We start from the raw sequence: 21,013 nt of genomic DNA, 5'->3' as shown, positions 1-21,013 counted from the left end.
TTTATTTTTATTTCAGTTTTAGATTTAGTAATTTTATTACTCAAATTAACCTTAAGTTAGTTATTTAATTTAATTGCCAAGGCAGTTTTTTTAATAATAAAAATGAAAATATAATAACAATAACAACAATAATAACAATAATATTAATAATAATTTTTTAATAATTAATAATGTTTTTTTAATAATATTCTAATATTGATTTTGTCTTTTAATTTTTATTAGTTTTTTAATAACATAATAATATTTAATTAATATTTAATATTGATTTTTGTTTTAATTTTTTTTTTTCAGTTTAAGTTTCAGTAATAAAATAAATAATAAAAGTTCAGTTTATTCTGTGCTTTTGTAATTGTTATTAGTTTTTTTTTAAATAATATAATAATTCTATAATATATTAATATATAATAAATAATATTTATAATATTTTAGACAAATTTCAGATACATCGGAAACAGATTGGATGCATTTCTGACACACAGGCATTTTTGTGTTCAAAAACAGCTGGACAGCTAATTTAAGGCCTAATTTTCTAGAGATTTTCCCCACTGTTCAATACTCGGATCATTCACCCTGAAAACTGTCGAACGGCAATAGTGCATCACGTGTAAATGAGCAGCACGCACAGCCTGCCAAAATCTGACCAGCATTGCTCCGAAAAAACGCAGTTTCACATTCCCACTATTGTCTCCACTCGTGATTATGTCAGACTGAAACGCAGCCCGTCTCCAGGCTGAACGCATCGCACCCTTATCTCCGTGGCAACAGGCGATCTGCGCTAGATCTGCACCCTCTCATCCTCAGATTCTCCAAGAAACATCAGCTTCAGGAAATACAAATCCTGAATTCATAACTCTGTGCAATAGATAGTAGGTATAGTTCAGCCAACATGAAAATTGCCATATTTATGTTGTTCAAACTCTCTTTCCCACTTGTCTCAATTCAAAAACAATGACATCGTTGACGGCTCATGCCATTGGTTAATATGTGTCATGTGGCTGATACACTACAGTGCATTACAATATGTAATAACTTACTCATTTCTGTCTGTTTCTCACACAAAAGCTGTTATATGACTAGTGGAATATAGCGCACAAGCAGCATGGACTTTCATTGTACTTTTCTTTGTAATTTGTAAGCATTTTTTTAAGCTCAGCAGCACAAATTTACATTGACATGCATTTGGCAGACACTTATCTAAAGCGACTTACAGTATTTACAACTTAAACTACAGAAATGTGAACCACTAAATCACAATTGCTTTTAAAGTGATAGTACACTCAAAAATGAAACCTCTGTCATGTTCCAAACCCAAAAGACTTGGTTAATCATTGAAACACAAATTCAGATATTTTAAAGAATCCTGAGAGCCTGAAAGTCCAGGTAACCAAAACTTAAAAGATCCAAAAAAAAAAAAAAAAAAAAAAAAAAAAAAAAAAAAAAAGTAATAAAGCCATTGTAAAATGAATCGCCATGAATAGAGTGACTTAATCAAAAACATGGGAAGAGATATGATTGCTTTGAGAATAAAAGCATAAATTAAATCTGTAAATGACACCTTTAGGACCTTTTAACAACTTTTTTTTTAACATTTCAAAGTTTTCATGTTATTTTAATAATATTTTTGTATTATTATAGTATTCATTAATACTATACTAATACTATATATTCACTAATACTAATACTAATAATTTCAATTCTTTTTGACTTTAATTTCTTTTTATTTCTTTTTTGTTTTTCTCTTTTTTTTGATTGTTTTTTTTTTTTTAGCAACTTTAGTATTTTAACCTAAATTTATTTCAGTTAGCTGCAAATTTATAACTAAATAAATAAATACTATACTATTATTATTTTTTAGCAGTATTAGAATTCTAATTAGAATTTTTTAAAAAGTAACAATATTTCTTTAGGCTTTAATTTATTTTCAAAAATAAAATAAAATAAAATAAAATAAAATAAAATAAAATAAAATAAAAAACAATTATTATTATTATTATTAAATAATTAATTTCTTTTTTTCCAGTTTTAGTTTTAGTAGTATTTCAGTTTATTTTATTTCAGTTGTTACATTATTTTCAATTGTCAAGGCAGCATTTCTTCATTTTCCTTTTTCATATTTATATTTAATTTATATTTACATTATATTGTATTACATATTATAGTTCTATCATCACATATTATTAAACATACAATTCATTCTCAATTTCCATCTTTATATTGAATATGTATTTGTATTATTATAATATCAGAAGCTCCTGTGTTTGTCTATGCTCTATGTATGTGTTTTCATATAAATAAAAGCCTAAATGAAATGTTTATGACAACTTTATCACCTTTTATACGATATTTTGCACATTTTGAGGTTTTCATCAAACCCCACTTTGAAACCCTGCTCTACACAAAGCATCCAGAGTACATGAACACCCAAAAAGCAATGTCTTTTATCGCGTGAAATGCACAAACGTCTCTCACCTGAGCGGTGTCGCTCCAGTCCTCGGCTCTGTCCCAAACACAGCTCTCCCTGCGTGCTGTTGCAGGCCGTGCTCAGGTCCGTCTTGCAGTAGGACGGCGAGCCGGTCTGCACAGCCTGAGGGATGTGTTTCTTCCTCTTCTTCGGGAGCTTCTGTTTGGCCATGGCTAGCGAGTAATACATGCCAAAGTTATTGACGATGACGGGCACCGGCATGGCTATCGTCAACACGCCGGCGAGGGCGCAGAGCGCGCCCACCACCATGCCGGACCACGTCTGCGGGTACATGTCTCCGTATCCCAGAGTGGTCATGGTGACGACGGCCCACCAGAAGCCGATGGGGATGTTCTTGAACATGGTGTGGTGGCTGGCCGTCGGGTCGTTGGGACTGGCTCCGATCCGCTCGGCGTAGTAGATCATAGTGGCGAAGATGAGGACGCCCAGCGCTAGGAAGATAATGAGCAGCAGGAACTCGTTTGTGCTCGCGCGTAGCGTGTGTCCCAACACCCGCAGGCCCACGAAGTGGCGCGTCAGCTTGAAGATCCTCAAGATGCGCACGAAGCGAACCACACGCAAGAACCCCAGCACGTCTTTGGCCGCTTTGGAGGAAAGTCCGCTCAAGCCCACCTCCAGGTAAAAGGGCAAAATAGCCACGAAGTCTATGATGTTCAGGATGCTCTTGACGAACTCCAGCTTGTCCGGACTGAAGGTGACGCGCACCAGGAACTCGAAGGTGAACCACAGCACGCAGACGCCCTCCACGTAGGTGAGCGCCGGGTCCGTCTCGATCTCGTACTGCTGGCTGAAGTCCGTCAGCGAGTCGTTGCGGAACGGATCCGTCTTGTTGATGACCGTGTTGAAGGCCTCGTGCGTCTCCAGGCAGAAGGTCGTGATGGAAACCAGGATGAAGAACAACGAGGCGAACGCGATGAACTGGGAAGAGAAAGAAACAGAGAGACGGGGTTAGCGAGTAGTCGGAAAGCTTTTTAATAGCTTGAATGGTGCTGGTGGCCATTAGTGACATTAGTCTTTATTCAGCTATTCAATGTGCATTTGTCCTTGTTTTTATTTGGTGGGTGATAAAAATGCAGTGTTTTTATGGACACAGTTAAGTGAAGGTGTCACTTTTGTCTATGAAAGCACTGGCAAACAGAGTTGTGTTTTAATATACTAAGAAACTATAGGTAGTTGGGACGAACGGTATGTTTTTATATAAAATATAATCAGATTTTCAAATATTTAATAATATATTTAAATGTTTTAAAATGATATACTTATATATGAATTATGTTATAGATTTGATTTTTTTTTATATTACAATTCTGTTATACAGTATGGAGCATTTTAATTATTTGAAAATTTATTTAAAATTTTTTTATATATATATATATATACATATATATATAAATATTTAGGCAAGGCAAGGCAAGGCAAGTTTATTTATATAGCACATTTCATACACAGAGGTAATTCAAAGTGCTTTACATAAAAGGAAGTAAAATAATCATAAAAACAATAATAAAAACAATCACAAAAAAGGAAGTAGAACAATCATAAAAACAATGATCATACATAATTACAAAATTATATTTTTATATGCATTATGTTATATGCTTTTTTTTATATGCATTGTTATAGGTTTGTTTATATTTATATAAATAAACTCTATTATATGTGATATTTTAAATTATATATAAAATATATATTTTTTTTGCATTATAAAAAACAGGTAACTATACAGCCAGAATATAGCCAAAAAATATTTTCTATATTTTAGATTATAAATTTTATATTTTTATCTTCTCATATTTTTAACCATAAATATTTAATTAAATAATATATTTAAATATTTACAAAATTGTATTTATGTATGCATAGGTGTTATAGGTTTGTTTATATTTGTATAAACAATTCTAATATATCTAAATATAATTATTTGAAATCAGACAATCAATCATATAAAATATAAAATATATTTTATTTATTTTGTATTCTAAAATATAGACAAAAATATAGCCAGAAAATAGTCAAAAATATTTTATATTACAAAATATAAAATATAGCAAGAAAATATAATCAGAGGTTTTTAAGTGCTTAATTATTTAATAACACATTTAAATATTTTAAAATTAAAATATTTATGTATGCATTATGTTATAGCTTTGTTTATATTTCTATAAATAATTATATTATATGTGTATATTGTATTCTTTGAAATCACACAAATTATACATACAAAATATGAAATATTTTCTAATATATAGCCAGAAAATATGTTCAAAAATATATTTGAGATATTTTATTTTAGAAAATAATATATATAATAATAAAAATAAATGTTCTTAAATAAATATTTTATTTAAATATTTTTTTCAATATTTATTTAGTACAATTATCAAATATTTTAAAATGGTAATATTTATATATGCATTATATTACATTTGTTCATTTTTGTGTATAAATAACACTATTATTTATGTAAAATGTGAATTATTTGAAATCAGACAAATTATACATACATTTTATGTATTTGTTTGATTTCATATAATATGTGTAAAATGCCACTGAGGGAAATCTGGGAATGAATGATTCAGTCAGTCTTTTTTTAAGTGACTCATGAGAATGATTCACCCATTTTAGTGAATCAGTTCATTTGGATTCTTCACATGTGAGAGAGGAAGGGCTTTTTGGGAAGGTGTATTTACAGCCTTAGCTCAGATTTATTGCTCGACTGTGCAACAAAAATAGCATTGCACTTTTATGAAGTTCCTCTAGCACTGTTATCATGATAATGCAAAGCACATTAAAGCAGAACAGTCTTGGCCGGTCATCAACGTGTAATATTTAATGTCAACAAACACTGTCAAATGAGTGAGTCAGATCTCACAGCAGCTGCGTTCAGCCCACACGAGCTCGCCGTCAACACATCACCTTCACGTCCACGGCATTATTCAGAAAACACACATCAAAACGGAACCATGGGCCGTCACTCAAACACACACAACACACTCCACATTAAACACAGTTACACTAGTTACTGCACTCGCGGATCAACGGCAAGATCTGCAACCTAAAGAATAAAGCCAGAAAATTCAGCTAGAAAATAGAGCCAAAAACATATTATATATTAGAAAATACAGGTGAATAAGGAGAATTTAAGAATTTAATAACACATTAAAAATATATATTTACATATGCATTGTGTTATAGGTTTACTTATTGTTCATATAAACAATTCTATTACATAGACTTTAACCTTTTTTATTTTATATTATAATATATAGCCCAACCATATAATCAGAAATGTAGAAATATGTAATTTATTAACATTTAAATATTCAAAAATTATAATATATTTATATATGTCTTTTCTATACAAAATATATTTGCTATTATGAAATATATATATATATATATATATATATATATATATATATATATATATAAAATTTAAATTGATTATGTATAAAAATGAAATAAAATTATATATATGTAATACATGAGACCCATGATGTGCAACTGCTACAAAGCTCTAGAGTAACATCATCAGTCAGAGTTTTGCTAAAGGCAATAGTGGCACTGGTGAATGTGAAAAGACATGATCGCGGGACGGCCTGTCCCCTCTAGACAGCGTCTCAAAGGAGCCTGTCTCTCGTCTTTGTTTTAGCATCCTAATGAGGCTTTAACTCATCTGGAGGGCTGTAATCACCACAAAGCCAGCAGAAACCATCAGGACGAATGAAAACAAGCTCTAAATGCTCTGTAACAGGCTCTTTGTTTGGTCTGAAGCACGTGCGGGACGCGTGTAAGCAGTATCTAATGATCTTGTCATCCACCGCGAGCGTCAGAAGTCTGCTGTGGGTAATGTAGGGTTCGGCGGTGTAACCTCGCTCTGGACCTGTGACTTCATTAACCAAACAAGCAGCCTGAAGCACAGAGAATGCATTTCATTTGTACACTAATAATGCTTCATTTACTCTTGAGTCTAAACCTAGTGAGCTGCTCACCTACAACAGGACACGTTCATGCTTGTGACAAATAAACAACAATTTAAAGTAGGTTTTTGTAATAACATTAAAATAACATCAAATTATGAGATAAAAAGTCACAAGTAACCTTGTTACTTCACTTCCAAGACTCCCATTTCACCACTATAAATAAATAAATACAATTTTTTAGTTTGATGTAATAATTAAATGATATGCATGCATATATTTAATTAAGGATTTTTTTTTTTTTTTGCCAAATTATGTTTTAAAAAACAATGTTTTGTGCAATCCACCATGCATATAATTTATTACACACATTTACAAAATGTTAAATATTGCTTTATCTAATAACATAAAATATGCATCAAAAATTAAAATATTAATATGCATGATGTTATAGGTTTGAGAACACTATGTATAAGACTGAAAAAAAAGACTGTATACGTATACATATACATGATTATTATAATATTATGATTATATAATATTATTAGATATTTTAATAATAATTTATCAATATTACAATTAATTATAATATAATAAATAATTTAATTAAAAAATTTAAAATAAAAATGTTTACATAATATATGGTTAATATAACAAAATAAACAAACCTATAACATACAAAATATCATGCATACAAAATATTAAATATTATTAATTATTAAATAGATATTCAAAAATATAATAAATGACATGCATGCATTACGATATCGCTAATATCACAATTGCAATACAATGCAATAATACATTACTATATATATATATATATATATATATATATATATATATATATATATATACATATATATACACATGTATAAACATTTATACATTTCTGATATATAATTTATTTATAGAATTACATTTTTGGCTGAAACACGACCCAGAAATGTCTTCACAGGCCTGGGCTAAAACAAGGTTTGTTTCATAAAATCAATATATGTGTCCTTTTACTGGCAAGACAATCCCAGGATGCACTGCAACAAGTCTCTGTGAACATTTCCACTGGAGATGCCAGATAGAAATCCAATTAAAAAATACTTTGTTTAGTAGTTTAGTTGCTACACCATGAGCAGCATTTCATTTAATCATTCACTTTTGAGGCTTTATTTTATTCAGGATGCTGCCTTACAAAGCAGCTACCCATGCAGACAGCAGACAGCAGCACATCTGCCCAGAAGCATCACTATTTAGTTCACAAAAGACACCGTTGTACAGATCATCATTTTGGAAACCTCCTGCAAGACAGAATCAGTTTGAAGGAGTTGAGCTCTTTTGAAGAGCGGCAGTGATCAGTATGGCTTTCTCTGCTGATCAGAAGGTTTTAAACTCCTCCTGATTTAAGTCTGTGGGAAACAGATCAAACGTGCACTCTTTGTGCACTCCCTGTGTGTGTGTGTGTCATGCATAGCACCGTCTTTCTGACAGCTTCTGATGCTAATAATGTAAAAAAGTTTTGTGTGTTCTCCAGAAGTTGTGTGTTTGTGTGTGCGACGGACTGACGGTCAGCTGTCATGATGAGTCTCTCTGGAGCACCGGATCAAACATACGGCACACACGCCACCGTCTCCCAGGCAACAGTGTCAGGAAAAGCTCCAAGGCAACAAGACCCTGGTGTGTCAGAGTCCTGAGAGTGTGATTATCGGAACTCACACTCACACACTGGTATCAGTGGTTTACGGGGAAAAAAAGTGTATTCATAAACCACCTTCACGTTGTAATACCTCTGTAATACCAATGTCATTACACAAATTTGTGTCCCTGTAAACCACCCAAACCTGACCTCTCACAGATCATCTGAGAATTATAATCAAGGGCCAGAATTAACACTCAGCTCCAGCTCAGCCAGAACAGCAACACGGTAGATGTTTTATATCACAGTATAACAACTGTTGCTCATCTACAGCTAAAACAGCTAAATTCCTTTGTGAAATGAACAAAACTAAATAAATAAACAAATAAATGAATGAATAGAAACCTTATATGCATGCATTACTAAAAAAAAAAAAAAAAAAAAAAAAAAAAAAAGTATTACAATTAGTTTTTGTAATGCATTTAATAAATGAAGTACATCAATGAGATGCATATGTATATATATATATATATATATATATATATTTTTTTTTTTTTTTTTGATCCACTTCAAATGTTGACTACTGTATATATATATATACACATATATTTACAGTAGTCAACATTTGAAGTGGATCAAAAAAATTAATCAAAGTTGTCCTAAGACAAGAACGGGTATTGTTTTGGTTTTAGGACAACTTTGATGAAAGGTTTTGATCCACTTCAAATGTTGACTACTGTATATATATATATATATATATATATATATATATATATATGATTTGTTTTTTTATATATATTATTTATATATATATATATATATATAAATAACCTTTATTACGTGACTAAAAATAAAAAAAAACAAATCATTATTTGTTACAATTAAAGTTTTTGTCATGCATTATTTAAATTAAATAAATAATGCTCTATATATGCATGCATGACTAATAAATATTTGTTAAAATGAACGTTTCTGTAATGCATTTAATCATATATATAGAAATACATATATACACATACATACACACACACACACACATACTTTTTGTAGACATGCATAAAATTAAGGGTTATATACATATTTTTTAGCAAGAGACTGTACATGATGACTGCATGACATAAGAGTTAAATATGAGAAAAACAGCTTAATTCCATTAATAAAATGGACAACAAAAATAAACAATGCTAATAAACGGTGCAAAGTGTTTGCATTATTTATTCAGTGGTTACTGTGCTTTCAATTCACTTGTAATTTTGGATACTGTAATATAATCCTATTGTTACCAAGCCTAGACTGCACTACTAGCACACTATTCTTATTCTTACTGCAGTATATAGTGTTTATAATGTGCATAATATGCTGAATTTTTGCAAACAGAGACTGCCTACTGTTATTTAAAAATGTAAAACATAATATACTACGAAACAAACTTTATATGTCTAACATGAGTGGTGCCCACTTACTTTATAAATAAATAATTGAATAGCCAAATTTAGTGTTTAATCCATGCGCTCAGAAAATCTGCATACTAAAATGTACATAATGAGGTCATCTGACAAGAACAATACTATTTAAAATAAACATACCACGCAGTAGACTAGTGAACTGTGTACTAGACCTGCACATAAACAGCTCTGAATACAGATGAAGTGTGTCATGTAGTGACTTCAGATCAGAATCAAGCGCTGTCATGGCTTTATTTGCGAGGCTTCAGCGCTGTGATTCACCGTCACTCAAATATTATCACTGACAGTCACACGCACACTCGCTGACAGCTAGTTTGTTATTATCTGACTAATGCATTTTGAGTAGTTCACGCTCTTATGAGGGTTTGTGCGACGGCCCTGTGGCGGGAAAACCATGAATACCACATGGTGGGAGCATATCAGAAGCGCTAATGGCTTGACTTCTCTAGACGCGTGTGTGTCTACAGGTGTGTCCTCGTCCCTCTACAGCAGCAGAGCAGGATCATTTCACACCATCCACACTCACACTCGCTCCCGGCACGCAAGTGCTTATGTAGGTCACACACACACACACACACAACCTGTGTCTGTGGATCTGCTCCAAAATGAGTGAGCGGCACCGGCGGCAGCCTTCTAAGGCAGCATCCTAACAGGAATAAAAGCTCATAAGAGACAATTTTAGAAGGCTTTACATGGAGAACAACTCCACATGACACATTAATAGTGCCGCTCACATGAAGACTTGTAAATCTCAAAGGTTTAAATTTTTTAATGAAAAACTATACGAATAACAAACTATAGATAGTATCTAGATAGTTAAGAATCATGTTCCATGTTCCATCAAGATATTTTGTACATTTCCAACTGTAAAAATGTCAAAACGTAATTTCTGATTAGTAATATGCATTGCTAAGAACTTCATTTGGACAACTTTAAAGGTGATTTTCTCAATATTTAGATTTTTTTGCACCCTCAGATTCCAGATTTTCAAATAGTTGTATCTCAGCCAAATACTGTCCCATCCTAAACCATACAATCAATGGAAAGCTTATTTATCTGCTTTTAAGTGATTTAAATCTCAGTTTCAAAAAATGAACCCCTGTAACTGCTTTTGTGGTCCAGGGTCACACGTTTCAGATGATAAAAAAATTTGACGTGTATATAAAAAATACTTGATTTATTCAGTACACTCACATTATTCCTCATTCCAGCATTTGTTTACAGAACTTATTCCAATGCATTATGGGACTGCAGGTCGAGTGCCAAAAACAGGATGTTGCAAAGGCAACAAGTTGCTTTAAAAAGCATAAAAATGTCTAGTGCAAAAAAAATAGGAAAAAAATTGTGTGTTTTCAGCATTCATTATTATTTTGTGCTCAGTGAATTACTGTATATTTAGAGTAAGCTGCTTTTGTGCAGACAACACTGACATATATTGGAGAAAACAGTCTATTTTGATGCCATAAAATGCTGTTTTTGTAGGCAGCTCACTGTGTTTTGGAACAGAGCCTGCGTGAGTGTGTTAATATCTAAGCAATCTGGTTTTGCATTTTGTGCATTATAAATGGTGGCCTCTTCTTCTCTGCTGTTTAATTCATTTCATGCTCTCTCAGTAAAGCGCGATGGGCTTCTGACAGTCGGACCGGAGGGATCTGAACTCCATTACAGTCACATCACAACATCACATCAAGTTTTCAGGGCTCTCTTTGAAACTAGAGCATCTTTAAATTCATTTCTTCCTCGCACACAGAGTTCATCACCGTCATGCTGAGATCATGATTGTGTGATTGCGCCGACGGGCAGAAAGGAGAGAAACTGCAAACTAAGGCACTTGGGTTTCACACGCAAACAAACGCATACGGTACGATGAGAATGGCGAACTACCCGTAATGCCCATTTACCTGGATGACATTAGCCAAAATGTGTGGTATACAATTAGACCACACTGCCTAAAATACTCTATCCCACAATATAAAGAGTGATGTGTGATGAATGAAACCAGAAGAAATATGATAAAATTGTCAAAAGAGACACTAAAATAGATTAAAAATGCAAAATAACCATTGCTGATTGAAACAAGCAAAAATATGATCATGTCATAATATTACATTGACTGAACTCATCACTCACACACTCTCTCATCTTACACAACTTCAAGCTTAAAAAAAAAAAAAACTTTAATCCAAAAATACTCAAACTTTTAAACTTAAAGCTCTTAAGTCTACTTTAATCTTTAGAATACTTAAAACCTTAAAACTTCACGCTTCTTAAACCACTTCAGTCTTTTTAAACACACACAACCTTCAAACTTAGAGCTAATCATACAATCCTTAAAATGTTTTTTTTAACTACTTCCAACTTTTAAACCTTTAAACCTAAAATTCCTAACTACTTTAATCTTAAAAATACTTCAAAACCTTTACACTTGAAGCAGTTAAATCTGCTTAAATCTTTGAAAAACTTAAACACTTTAAGCTTCTAAAACTTAAAATATTTAAGTTTCAAAATGTAACCTTTTTAAAAATACTTTAATCTAAAAACACTTATTTTAAACTCACAATTTTTTAAAACTGTCAATCTAAAAAAAAATTGAAAACTTTCAAACTTCAAGCTTTTTCAACTACTTCAATCTAAAAATACTTAACTTTTAACACCAAGCTTTTAAAATGACTTTAATCTAAAAATGCTTAAAAACTTTTAAACTTGAAGCTTTTTAAACTATTTCAACCTTAGAAATACTTAAAATCTTTAAACCTAAAACTCCTGAAACTACTTTAATCTTAAAAATTCTTCAAAACCTGAAGTATTGATAAGATGATAAATCTACTTAAATATCTGAAATACTTAAACTTTAAAACTTCAAGCTTCTAAAACTACTTTAACCTTTTTAAAATATGTACAACCTTCAAACCTAAATTTTTAAAACTTTTGAGTATTTCAAGAGCTTTAAGCCTTTTAAAAATACTTTAATCTAAAAACACTTACATTTTAAACTTGAAACGTTTTAAATTGTCAATCTGAAAAATACTTTAAACCTTTAAACTTTAAGCTTTTTAAACTACTTAAATAGAAAATACTTAACTTTTACACAACACTTTTTACACTACTTTAATCTAAAAATGCTTAAAAACCTTAAAACTTCAAGCTTTAAAAAACATACAACCTTTAAGCTTGTTAAACTACTTTAATCTTAAAATACTTAAAACTTTTAAACTTCAAGCCTTTTTTAAAAAAACATTTAATCTAAAAATATGTACAAACTTTTAAACTTAAAGCATTTTAAAATATTTTAATCTTAAACTACTTAAAACTTTTAAACTTCAAGCTTTTTTTAAAAAAAAATACATAATCTAAAAACACTTGAACTTTTAAACTATTTTAATCCAAAAAATACTTAAAACCTTCAAACGTAAAGCTCTCTTTAAACTACTTTAAATTAAAAATAGTTAACGTTTAAACTTCAAGCTTTTAAATGTATTTGAATTTTATAAGCACTTAAATTTAAAATATTTAAGCTTTTTAAACTAATTCAATCTTTAAAAAGCATACAAACTTTGCATTTCAAACTACTTTAATTATAAAATACTTAAAACTTCAAGCTTAAAGTTTTTAAAAAATATTTTAATTAAAAAATACTTAAACTTGTTAAAATTCAAATTTTTCAAACTTTTTAAATCCCAAAAATACTTAAAACATTAAGCTTCTTAAACTGTCAATCTTTAGTAAACCCTCAGGACTTCAATCTTTTTAAATGACTAGCGAACATCAATGTTCGTTTAAAATAAATCATTACAATAAACTACTTTCCATCTTGACACACTGCAGCATCCAGTCAATACGTGAGTCACACTGTAATTAAGTTAATGAATCAATCAAAAACACTGATTAAATTCACCAACTTGTCTTGAGTGTTTGATTGATTCATTAATAAAATCAGATTATACTGTTTATATATTTGCACAAAGCCAGAAAAGCAACACAACTGCATGTCATGTCATCTATTATTTCACGCTTTCCATTAAATCACTTCTTCTGACACCACACACAAACAGACACCGATCCAGAGAATCTCCTGTATGTGTGACAGATTCTGTCGTCTCTCTGTTAAACGTGTCTTTGAGCGAGTCTGATATGATCTTTGTGTCCCGCGGTGGCATCAGCCATCTGTTTATCACTCCTACTCGTAATCGGCGTGTCGCTGACGTCACGGGCCTGGTGCTTCCTACTGTACGGTCGGATCACACAAACACACACAGCCCCGCCGCGACGCCGCAGGTAATGACAGATGTCCTGATCATGTGTGTGTCTCACTGCAGGATTCCTGCGCTAATGACAGACACGCCTGCTATGAAATGTCGCACAAAGAGCCTTACTGAACAACATAAACACAAACCCCATTAGCAGCAGCGCTACAATACAGACGGCCTTTAAGCAAACACACATGGACTTAACAGCCAATGCCTAAATAAAATGTCATTTATTAATCGAAAGCGACCTACAAAAGAGCAATAAACTAATAAACACATTTATACACATACATAAAAATCAATAAAAATGCAGATTTGGCAACAAAACCCCTTGATTTGCATCCTGTCCTTCAGCACACAGGCGTTTGGTATGAGCATCATCAGACAGAAAGTGTCTACTTTCCCTCGCATTAATCAACATTTGCAGAGTCCAGGAGGAGATGCTGTATAAACGTTCAGAGGACGCTTGATTGGCTGATTTAAGCCCGCTGTGATCGGGGAGTAATTAACGTGATCACTAATTGATTTGCATAGCTGTGGTTTCTTGCATGTTACACACGCTCATCAGAGACACGGCGAGAGAAGCCGCTTGTGCAAACACATATGCACATTCATTACAAACTGATATTTTGACGCTGATTGACATTCATTTTTAATGTGCACTGATGAATTATCCAACATGAGAACAGGAATGTCTCATTAATTTTAAGAAATTAAAATGGTTTTAAAATTGATTTTATGTTCACTTTACAGAGAAGGAGCGGCTCCGTTCAAAAACATTTGGAATTGTTGTCATTGTGCCTTGTTGTCTTATAAGGGAGCATCCTTACATTGACTTCAGCATGATGCTAAGATAACAGTTTTTTAATTTTTTTAAATGTATTTATATCCATTATTATTTGTTAAGTTTTATATTTTTAATACACTATTTATATATAAAATATTACAAAGTCCAAGTAATCAACATGTTAAAGTTTTCTGCCGCAGTTTTTTTTATAATAAATTTGTATTTTGATAATAATATAAAAGATATAATTATATGAAATATAAAATACCATACATTCAGGAATGTGCATTTTAAAAAAGTAAAAGAAAAATGCATTAATAAAAACAAACCAAAAAAAAATTATTATCATTATTATTATTATTATTACATTTTCCCTAGCTAAATACATAAATATTACTGTTATAATAATAATAATAATAATAATAATAATTATTATTATTATTATAATTATTATTATTTAATAATAATAATAATAATATATTATTAATTATTGTAATTTCTTTGATATTATTAATATTTATTATTAATATTATATTCCATATTAGGAAATATATAATGATTCAATGAATGAATGAATGAATGAATGAATAAGTAAATAAATAAATAAATAAATAATTTAGGAAAAAATTGATTTCATAAAGGCCTAACAAATATTTTTTGAGTTTCATGATTTCAATTAATTAGACATGTTTTTATACTGCAAGAAATAAAAACTGAATAACATAAATACTAATAAAATAAAACTGAAATGGCTCTAAAATATTGGCCCTAAAAAATGTTTTCGTCAATCTTTTAATAAATTGTTGTTAAACTGTATAAATTTCATGATTTCAATTAGATGTTTTAGTTCTAGAATTTAATGTAAAAAATTAAAACAGAATTAAAAAAAAAAAAAAAATTAAACAGAAAAAAAAAAAAAAAAAAAAAAAAAAATGGAATCCAGAAAATTAAAAAAAAAAAAAAAAAAAAAAAAAAAAAAAAAAAAAATGGAAAATTGAAATTTTGGGGAAAAACAATTTTTTCCCATGGAGCTTGTAGCATAAGTTAAACGTTTTAGATTTGGGCTAAACTGGTGTGTTTTCTAAGACAGCCTGAAAGTGTCTATTTTGGGGAACATTCTTCACCTGTGCCATCATAAATGTTGCCTACATAGTGAGCTCACCAGGTCTCACAGCCTCCGTGTGTCTCTGTAGGTTATAAAGAGGTTGTGTGTATTTCACAAAGACTGTCATTGTGTTTTCTTCTCATATCAGGGAACCATGGTAACCGCACACGTCTCTCTCTCTCTCCACCAGAAGGAGGGCGAGCGAGAAGACGAGCGGGATGAGAGTTGGGGAAGATGGCAGGGAAAAACAAGCGCGCGTTTGGCAGCGAACGCAGGGGTTTCCCTCAGACACACACGCACATCTGAACAATGAAAGGTCATTCTGTGTGTGTGTGTGACAGCGGAAAGCATGGAAATAACAACAGATGGAGACGAGCTGAAACCGAACGCGAGCGACACACAAACCCTGCACGCGCAAGGAGAGATTTACTGACAGGCTGTCCGGCTCGCGCTCGGGGAAGCCGGCTCATCTCGGCGCACTGCCAGCGGCCCACGTAAAAATAGACTATCAGACACTTCCACGCCTCTCCTCACGTCTCAATAATTCAGCGCAAGTTCAGCCCAAACACTTTAAATGCACTGACATCACACTCTCACACTGAGTCTCAGTGATTTATATGTGCCAGATCAAAAACTATTCACTGAACATGTTTAACCATTTCAACAGTCTGCAATGCAAGAGAGAAAATATTATCATTTACATGCATGAGTTAGTGGTAATGTCTGTTGCACAAACTGATGTAAATATTTGCATTTGTGTACTTGAATAAGTTGCAAAAAAACAAAAACAAAAACAGATGATATAAGATATTAAGTTTTCTGAGGAGTGCATCAAAATTAAGTTTTATATATATATATATATAAACACTTTAAATATATTCTAATAATAAAAAATATATATTTTTTAATCAATTTAAAATAATATAAAATTTTTGCTACTACTACTAATAAGTTTAATAATTTAAAAAAATATAATAACAAATGTACAAATAAACACATTTAAATTTATTTAAAATAAATATAAGATGTACATATTCATTTCATTAACAAAAAATAATGATGTATTTTGTATTCCTTTTGCATAAAGTCAGATATTTGTTCTTGTTTTGAGCATAAACTCACTTACTTTTAATATTTTTTCAAAAACCAAGACTTAATATCTTATATTTATTATATTTATATTTTATATATTCATTTAAATGTATTCTAAATAATAATAATAAATGTTACGTTTAAATCTATTTAACTAATATAAAAATAATATAAAAGATACACATTTTGTTAATAATAATAATAATAATAATAATAATAATAATAATAATAATAATACATTTTAACATTAAAATTGTTTTAATTTTTTTTAATAAGAAGAGTTATTTTTTCAGACCCATTTGTCAGAAATTTGTTCTTTTAAGCATAAACTCACTTAATTTCAACTTTTTCCCCAGAAAAAAAGACGTAATATATTATATTTGTTATATTTTATATATTTAAATATATTCTTAAATATAATAATAATAATAATAATAGTTTAAATATATTTAAAAATAATATAAAATGTACATATTAATTTTAATAATAATAATAATAATAATAATAATACAGTTTAACATTAAAATTTTTTAATTTATTTAAAAAAAAATAATTTACATATTAAAATCATTCAAAACAAAAATACCCATTTTCCCTTTGAATTAAGTTCATTTTTCAGACCCATTTGTCAGATTTTTTAAGCATAAACTCACTTAAATATTTTTTTTTTTTCAGAAAACAAGACTTAATATCTTATATTTATTATATTTAGATTTTATATATTTATTTTTAATGTACTCTAAAATATAATAATAATAATAATAATAATAATAATACGTTAAATGTTTGAATCTAAATATTAAAGTCATTAACAAGAAAAATACTTGTTTTCCTTTTGAATTAAGTTAATTTTTAAGACCCATTTGTCAGATAATTTTTCTTGTTTTAAGCATAAACTTACTTCATTTTGATTTTTCATTTTTTCAGAAAACAAGACTTAATATCATATGTCATTTTACTTTAAGTAAATGTACATGGATATAAGAATCTTTAGATATTTGTACTAGAAACCAATACATAAATACAAGGGAGAAAAAAAAAAATTTTTTTTTGCAGTTTTGAGTGTGTTTCTAGACTAATACTTACAGTCAATCACTAATTGTGAGCATAACAGGAATAGTATAAAACTAAACTCATGGTTTTGAATAAATCATTAGAGGCACTTTTAGGATAAAAAGCTCAATTCCCATTTCAGTTTATTTTCCGGACAGCATTTGCATTGAAAGCATGAAGTGATGTGACGTCTATGTTGGAAAACAACAGACGATGTGTATTTAACTATAATTAGTCTGGGCATACAGACGATGATGAAAGGAGGCGCTGTCGTATTTCTTTAAAATGGCAGAAAGAAGCACAAAGTGTGTCATTCCTTTACAAAAACACACACACAACACATCCTGAAATAGTAAGAGTCGCATCTGCGCTGCTATTAATAGCTCTGGAATCCAAAGGTGCGATGGCGCGTTCAGGATCTGGAGTTGCGATGCGTATGAATCTTTTAGTTGCTATCGGCTGCATTGTCATCATCTTTCTTTCAGTTTTGGTCCTCACAAGGAGCCAAGGCTAGGGATTCAGCTGTTGCTATGGTGACCGCATTACGTAAGTTGTCATAGCGATAGGCCGGGTAGACGAGGACAGGTGTGACGGCGGGTGCCGTTTGTTCCCGCGGCAACGACGCCTCAGATTTGACCTTCTGATGTGTGTAAACGTGTGTGCACACAAACACAAACACAAACACACACACACACACACAGTTACTGTCCTGATGCTGGACGGGAAAGTTACACTCAGACTAACACATGCTGAGCTTCAGGCAACTTTCACACACTCACACAAACACACACACTGGGTCATTGGTAGATTTGGTCTGTCGTACACATTTCTATTATCATGGGCATCACATATTTGGTAAATAAATAAATGTGTAATAAATAATTTAGATACCTATAATTTAATCCATTATATAATTTTTTTGGGGGAAAAAATTATATATAAAGATATTATATATTTACAATCATTATTTTTGAACATTTAAAATATCTAAATAAAATATTTAAATACATTATAATTGTATAATTATTTAAGAATATTTATTATTATTATTATTATTATTATTATTATTAAAATATATAAGTATAAATACATTCTAATAAAAATAATAATGTAGCATGAATTTATTAGAATTGTATATATGTAAGAATACAAAAAACATTTACATTTTATAATTATTTATTATAATATTATATTAAATAAATAATTAAAACAAATATTTCATAAAGTTATTTTAAATATATTTATATACCTATAAATGTACAATTATATTATTTTTGAACATTTAAAATATATCAATAATTTATTTAAAAATATCACAATTGTATAATTATTTAAGAATATGTATTAATAAATTACATTATATTTTAAATATATATAAGTATAAAGACATTATAATAAAATAATAATCTAGCATACATTTTTTATAATTGTATATACATAAAATATATGAAATATATTTATATGTATATAATATAATTAATAATATTATATAATATATTTATTATACCAAATACATTATAAAAATATATTTTATTTCAGTTATTATAATAAATGTACAATTATATTTTATAATAAATGTACAATTACACTTATATAAAATGTACAATTATATTATTTAAAATATACAAATAAAATATTTAAATAATAATATTTAAATATAAATAAATAAAAATATTTAAATATAAATAAATAAATATTTAAATAGTTATTTAAGAATATTTATTATAATAAATAATATTTTAATTTAAATAAGTATGAATATATTATAATAAAATAATCCAGCATACATGTATTATAATTGTGTGTATACATGCATATAAATTAAATTATTTTTGAAAATTTAAAATATATAAATATAAGAATTTTTCAAATTTAAATAGATTAGTTTTCTCATAATTTATAAGCATTTATTATAATTTAATTATAATCAATTATATCACACATTTACTATAAAATACTGTGTTTTATTTCAATGTTTATCTAAGATATAATTCATTAAAATTACCTGTTTGAAACTTTAAGGAGTGCATAGTTGGATGATCACATATAAGCATTTTTACTATAAAAAACGGCTGCGTCTTTGCATGAATTTGATCTTCGAAACTATCAAGGCCCGAAGAATGACAGAAAAAGTTATTAATTGCAATGACACAATCTCTACAACCGAAGCCTCTACATCAGCGGAGCACCGCGGGCGAGATGGAGCTTATGAATCATGAATGCTGCTGTTTTAGTGTGGGATTGGGGGTAATTTGGCTAAATGGATATAGATGGGACGGCTGCTCAGTCTCTGCTTCATTATTAAGAGAGCTGGGAGAGATGGATGATGGGATGAGCGAAACCGCCGAGACAAAATCTGCCGTCATTTTTTCAGTCCAGCTCCAGACGGAGTTCCTAATGGATATATGTGTGTGTGTGTGAGAAAGAGAGCGCAGTCGAGTGTGAAGGAGAAAACGTGCTGGAGAAACATTATAGGGTGAATATAAATTGTTGGGTCAAAGTGTGAACCAATAGGAGACGTAATAGTGATTTAGATAGCTTCTGCTTCCCATAATACTACATTCCCACAAAGCAAAAGTCAAACATAAAAAATTTTTTTGAGAATATATCTGTTTTGTTTTTTTGTCAGTACGATGCAAGTCAGTGGGGTCCAATGTTGTTTGATTTTCTTAAAAATATCTTTTGTTTTCTGAAAGAAAAGAAAATTCATGCACGTTTGGACAGTAAAAGACAGAATTTACACATTAATAAAAAAATCTAAATAAATAAAAATAAATATAATGAACATGTAAAATATATAAATGAAAGAATAAATAAAATATTTAAATGTATTATAATTTGCTAATTATTTAAGAATATTTATTACAATACATAAACATAATAAATATAATAAATAAATAAATACGTAAATACAAACCATAATTTTACTTCTTATTAAAATATTATTAGACAATATAAAAAGAAATATTTCATAAAGTTATCATAATAAATGCACGTTTTATATATCTACATTTAGTTATTTTTGAGCAAGTAAAATATATAAATAAAAGAATAAATAAAATATTTAAATGTATTATAATTTTATATTTAAGAATTATAATCCATAAATATAATAAATATATTAATAATTAATTAATTAAATAATTAATTACAACTATAATCTAGTCATTCTAGTGCATATATATACATATATGTATACACACACATTTTAAGTATTAATAAAAAAATATG

At 29.6% G+C, this 21,013-nt stretch overlaps 1 protein-coding gene across 2 annotated transcripts in view; it reads right to left on the bottom strand.

Annotated features, from left to right (window-relative positions):
* The window catches only part of kcnc2 (potassium voltage-gated channel, Shaw-related subfamily, member 2), a 44,744-nt gene that overhangs the window by 7,587 nt on the left and 16,144 nt on the right, over nucleotides 1-21,013 (bottom strand). For both annotated transcript variants that reach the window (XM_051108550.1, XM_051108549.1), the window contains exon 2: nucleotides 2,470-3,400. In XM_051108550.1, the coding sequence (XP_050964507.1) occupies nucleotides 2,470-3,400 (931 nt within the window). The remainder of the gene's footprint in view (nucleotides 1-2,469; nucleotides 3,401-21,013) is intronic.

Source organism: Labeo rohita, chromosome 4, assembly GCF_022985175.1.
Source record: "Labeo rohita strain BAU-BD-2019 chromosome 4, IGBB_LRoh.1.0, whole genome shotgun sequence".
Lineage (NCBI taxonomy): Eukaryota > Metazoa > Chordata > Actinopteri > Cypriniformes > Cyprinidae > Labeo > Labeo rohita.
The sequence above is the reverse complement of the archived record's forward strand: the minus strand, read 5'-3'. Positions and strand labels throughout refer to the sequence as shown.